The 6,000-nt window shown below is 44.7% G+C and overlaps 1 protein-coding gene across 2 annotated transcripts in view; it reads right to left on the minus strand.

Annotated features, from left to right (window-relative positions):
* Nucleotides 1–5,778, minus strand: part of OPCML (opioid binding protein/cell adhesion molecule like) — a 499,188-nt gene extending 493,410 nt beyond the window's left edge. For both annotated transcript variants that reach the window (XM_042906219.1, XM_042906218.1), the window contains exon 1: nucleotides 5,609–5,778. In XM_042906219.1, the coding sequence (XP_042762153.1) occupies nucleotides 5,609–5,775 (167 nt within the window). In that variant the 5' untranslated portion in view covers nucleotides 5,776–5,778. The remainder of the gene's footprint in view (nucleotides 1–5,608) is intronic.
* Between the last annotated feature and the right edge of the window lie 222 nt (nucleotides 5,779–6,000).

The following is a 6,000-nucleotide window of genomic DNA, read 5'->3' on the forward strand; positions in this document are numbered from 1 at the left end:
CAGAGAGAGACAGAGCATGAATGGGGGAGGGTCATTCAAACCTTGAGATCATGACCTGAGCCAAAGTCAGAAGCTCAACTGACTGAGCCACCCAGGCGCCCCAAAGATTTTTTAGTTCAAACTCCACATTGGGCTCTGTGCTGACAGCTCAGAGCCTGGAACCTGCTTCGGATTCTGTGTCTCCTTCTCTCTTTGCCCCTCCCCTCCTCAAAAATAAATAAACATTTTTTTAAAAGATTAAAAAAAAAAAAAAAGAACATTCCTCTCAATCCTACTGCCTTGTTCAGCATCTTGCCCTCAGGGATAGTTGGGCCTTTTGCATAGTTTCAGATCAGACTGAGACCACTGGTGGATTCAGGTGCCCCTTCTGGCAAGGGACTTAAGCAGAATCCCAAATCCCCTGAGCCCTCCAAGACCTCTAACCAACTGCTGTTCCTGAGTGTCCCAGCGTCATCTTCTGAAAAGAACGGAACCGTGTATATATGGGCACTTCATTGCTGTAGAGGTAATAATACATGATAAAAGATTGAGTCCCATTAAAAAGGATTCAAGCATTCAAACAATACTTTTTTTTAAGGTTTTTATTTTATTTTTGAGAGAGACAGAGTGTGCTAGCAGGGGAGGGGCAGGGAGAGAGGGAGACACGGATTCTGAAGCAGGCTCCAGGCTCTGAGCTGTCAGCACAGAGCCTGATATGGGGCTCTAACTCACAAACCACGAGATCATGACCTGAGCTGAAGTCGGAGTCTTAATTGACTCAGCCACCCTGGTGCCCCCAAACAATACTTATTTGTTAATCTTTTGTATCCATCATGATATCTGTACTTGGTACATAACACATGGCTCGTAACCTCCAGGAACTCCCCGTCTAACTGTGCCCACACCTAAATGATAGGCCCATGGTGTATATCTGCTAGAACAGAGATACTTAGCAAATGGTATTGGAACTGAAGGTAATTCTTGTCCTCAAGGGTAAAGCAGAATGCTGAGGGGAAGTGGGAAGAAACTAGCACATTTTAAATGTTTGTACATATATGGGGGGAGAGGGTGGAAGGGGGAGAAGGCAGAGCACATGAAACTGTAAAAGACTGAGAGTATTATGGGCTGTTATTGAGGAGTCCCATGTAGCACCAGTGACAACCTGGGTGTATACATTGCTTTGTAGTTAGAATAATACCATATACTTCATCTCACCTGACGTCACACACTGAGCAGACATTGCTTCTAGATATACACCGTTGGACCGAAGTGCCCAAAATCATGTAGCTATTGAGGGTAGAATAAGAATCAAACCCAGGTACTCAGGCCCTTGAACTCAGTGCCTCTTTTAGAGCACTAACACAGCCCGGGAGTGGTGATGTACGTGCATGCACGTGGGAGACACTTAAGTAGAGGTAGGGTCCCTGGAAAACCACTTGTTCAGATGCTCTGGGGGCAGGAAAGGAAAGAGAAGTGGTTCCTGACTCTGGTTTCACACTAGAAATAATGGAGGAGATTTTTTAAATCTCACAAGTCCACTCCTAGCCTAACTCCAGAGACTTTGATTTCATTGGTCTGGAAGGCTGGCGGTAGAATTTTTTTAAAGCATCCCAGGAAACTCCAGTGTGCAGCTCAGGGCAGCATCACCATATGCGGGGTTCCTTACAGACCAGTACGTGCTTCAGTGTCCTTTTATGTCTTCATCTCCCCAGACCGATAGTGAAGACTCTGCACTTACCCATGACCTTATTCAGCTTGGGCAACTTAAATACTGCAATGTGCACAAGTCGTGCACCTATTTCCAACAATAGAGTGGCTGCTCTGAGTTTTCTAATTTTCACAAAGAGAAAAGCCACTAAGGGTGAGTGCAAAATAGAGAAAAACACCAAGGCAAACAACAGTGCATTGTCCTTGGGAGTTTGACTGCCCCAGTTGCTTGGGCAAAATCCTGCTGCTCAGATTATTCCTTGGCAGTAGTTAACCCTCAAATACTTGGTTCCAAATGGATTAGCTCAGAACACCAAACGAAAATGTAGGGACATTTTAGAAAAGAATTATTAAGCATAATCCCAGATCACAAAGCCTGGATCAGCAAAAATGATAATCCTGCCATATAATACACATACATACATACATACATACATACAGTATGTTAGTGGGAAGTTTTGCCATTAGTGCACCAGTTTGTTACAGCAGCAAGCCCTACCTCCATCCTACTTAAGCTCCTCACAATACTCCTGTATACAGATGATGTGGTTCGACTAAGTAACTAAAACAAATTTAGAGGAGATTGAGACCCAGGAAGAAAGCACATCTTGGTATCATCCATGTAACTGAAATGGCTTAATAGGACCCAACTGACCACACTGAGCATCCTGGACTCTTTTCCTGATGGGGCACTGATTCAGACGTAGGACTTCTAGATACTTGTCATATCTAATCTAATGGAAAGGCACAGAACATTTTTAACCCAACAGCAGATAATTGTAATGAAATGATTCTGGCCAAGAGGGCCCATTTGTAATAATGAATTCAAATCAGATTCATAGAAGCTATAATTCAGCCATAGTGAATACCACCTTCATTTTCCATATCATCTCTCTTCCAAGAAGGCAAAATTACTCAATATTCAAATAATTATTTTTACTTTTCAAGCAGCCCTGTGAAGTAGTTATGAGGAAGATAATATTGCCTCACTTATAGAAAATGAGTTTTATCCACGTTCAAAACTTCAGTGTGATCTCTGGCACATCACTTCCTAATGTCCTTCAATACAATCAAAGATCTATCAAAACAAAACTGATATCTCCAAGGAAGGAAATCATCCTTCTCTGAGCCTTGCTATTTCTCATTGGAAAATTCAAACAGGGACCCAGTTTTCCCCACTCCTTTGCTTTTCTACTAGGTCTTTAGCCTCCTATGTGACTTCATTCAAGATTTATAGAGACTTGGGATATTTTGATCCAGGGCAGCCACATACGAAAAGACTTTGTCTGGCTGACAGGCCTGGGAATCATTCTATTTTTTTTCAATAACTCTTGCATATTTGATGCATTCAGAACGCTAAATGTCCAAACCCTGCATTCCCAAGGGAACATCTTTAAGGAGACTGAAGTGTGACCATACTTACAATTTTTTAAGAGAAAAATACAACACAAAATAAAACATGATACATTTATCTGGAGTTGAGGCTAAGGACTTCCTGAGACTAGAAGCCAGGACTCCCCCTCTGAGTACTGACAAATAAATTTTCCATTGACGTGGGCACCCAGCTGTTAGCCAATAAAGCAGAAGTGCACACAAATTTGGAGAGGGATTGGGACCCCCAGAAAACTTCAGGAGATTTGTATGTTGTTTTAAGAAACATTCTGACAGGAGTGAAATCAAAACCTTAAAAAATCAGAAATTAATAAAAATTAAATGATGAAGACAAAAAAGGGAGAAGAGAACACATTATAGGCAAAAGCATGTAATTTGGAGTCACCTGATAAAAATGAAGATTAAAGTAATAAGAGAGAAGAACACAAGAGGCAAAAGGAAGAGAATATAAAGAGATTACAATGTGGACAATGTGCTGAATCTCTATTTCAGAGCAAATTATACAGAGAAGGAGAGGCAAAATCAACACAAGCCGTAATTACTTTTTAAAAACTAAAGCATGCAATCAGGTAACAGATAACAGTTATACTCGCACATGTAAGGTTTTTTTTTTTTTTTTTTTTTTTTCCTCCACAAAGCACAAAAAGCAACTATTCAGCTTTTCCCGTTTTTATTCCCATTCCCATTACGGAGCCCAGCTGCTGAACATTTGAATTGAAGATCAGGAAACCAGGCCAGCAGCTAATAAAAAAAAAAATAAAAAAAAAAAAAAAAAAGGTAGAGCAAAGCTGGCCCTCTGCTGGTGGAATAGTCCTACTGCATCCCAGAAAGCAGAAAGCTGGAGTTTTTTTAAGTTTTCTGCGTTAACTTTCAGGGGCAGGAAAGGGACAGAAGATTTGGAAGATTCAGTAAGAAGGCCTTATTTGGTGCTATGCCTCTTTGCTCCCAATACTAGATTAGAAGATAAAGACAGGTGGGTGGCAGCATCGACATCCCCTCACATCTGCTAACATTTACCAACATTTCCATGGTTAATGCGTGTTGTAGCCCACGTACCATTCTTATCTTTGAGTCGACAGGTGTGTTGCAAATGTGTATCCCACAAGTTAATTCTTAGGGATTCGGCTCCTGAAACTTCTTGGGACACTGAATCAGACATTGCACTCTAGTCTGGGACAGGCTGAGGAGTGCCCACATGGCTTGAAGGGTTTCCCCTCCTGCTGTTAGGGAGGGGAGTCTTTCCCTAGCCTCCCTTTTTCTCTCTTCTTCCAGGGCCCCCAGGGCACCAGGAGACAGGACTGCAAAGCCTGTTCTCTTCCTCAAAAGAAGATGCAGCTAAGAATCTCCCAAAGTGGCAAGAATCCAACCTTAACCTGGAGTTTAGGGAAGAATAGCCAGTGTCCCAAGAGGTCTCTTCTTTCTTTACCCAGGGAGCAGCTTGTCCAGAAACAGAAAGAGTTCAACCAGGAAAGCCAAAGGAACAAGAAGGAAGCCCCATCCCCAGTTGTTCCTTGGAGAAGCCAGACTTCTCAGCTGCAGAATCTGGGACAGCATGTTTTATTTTCACCATAACCATCAAAGTCATAGACAGGGCAAACACATTCAGCCTGTGTACACTGTGAGCCAGAGTTAAGCTGGGACGTCCCTGAATCTGTCTCCCAGGACCAGAACTGCCTCATTAAAGGGATAAAAGATGATATCTGCTGAGCTGGTGGAAAGTGGTGGCTGCATTTTTATTAAAGTCTCTGCTGCAGCGGGCCCAGTCCCCAAAGGTTCATATTCCAAGAATCTCCACCCCTCTGCCTGGAGCATGTAAGTGATTCTCTGTAACTCATTAAGGTAAAACAAAAAGCTTTCTATTGTGCTTTTCGCACAGGAGTGATGTCGTTGCATAAAAGCTACACGTTTCTGCTCCTTGGCCATAGCCTGCAAAGATAAAACTGCCCTCATAATTTATAATAGGGGTCCCAGGAGCACCACACACGGTTGACATGGATGGATGCATCTTGAGCAGACTCATAAAGGGCCATGGCCCAGCACTGGCAATTCCAGAGCCTGACATTTTGGTATCTCTCTGGTAGGAGCAAGCCATCCCATCCGGAAGACTATCTTGCTTTGTCACATACCTTCTGGTCTGTGAGAGAGCCACCAAAGCTCTCAGTGATCTTAGACTAACCCCCACTACTGCAATTGGCAGGGCTCTCACGTTCTCACCTTGGTGCCAGGGCAAAAGTGAATCTAGCCATGTCATTGCCCCATAGATACATGGAGTCCCAAGAACCGACCTCACTGTCCTGGATCCCATCCTGGACCAGAAAAGCCAGAACAAATGACAAACGTGTCCAGGAAAATAGGTGTTGGCAGGCACAGTCTTCAAGTGGGCAACTCTTGGGGCTGCAGAAAGGCCCTTCACACGCCCAATTCCCCACCCAAACCTATGCTCCCTCTCTCTCTTTCTCCGTCTGGCTGGCCCCTACCCACATCCTCACATCCAAGGGGCTCAGTCCCCCGCTGAAGTACATCTCCCTACCTGAGGGTGGCGCTCTCCCCCTGCCGGACCGTCACGTTGTCCATAGCTTTGGGGAAGGTGGCATCTCCGCTGCGCACGGGCACTCCTGTGGGTACAAGGAACAGCAGCCTGAGAGACACGACCACGAGGCACTTCCAGGGCAGGAACAGGTACCCACAGACCCCCATCCTCGACAGCCACAACTTCCCAGAACTCCAGCAGAGGCACGGTCCTTGTCCCCCGCCCCGCACACCAGCGGGTCTCAGGCGGTGGTGTGGGGAGACGGAAAGGGGATGGAGCAAGCCAGAAGCAGAGAGGGGGAAGGAGGAGAAACGAGTCCAGGCTCTCCGGAGTCTAATGATTCTTCCTCAAATCCTGCCTCAGCTTTCCAGCCTAGCAGAACCAGATGCCCC

This window comes from Panthera leo, chromosome D1 (genome assembly GCF_018350215.1).
Source record: "Panthera leo isolate Ple1 chromosome D1, P.leo_Ple1_pat1.1, whole genome shotgun sequence".
In the NCBI taxonomy this organism is placed as follows: domain Eukaryota; kingdom Metazoa; phylum Chordata; class Mammalia; order Carnivora; family Felidae; genus Panthera; species Panthera leo.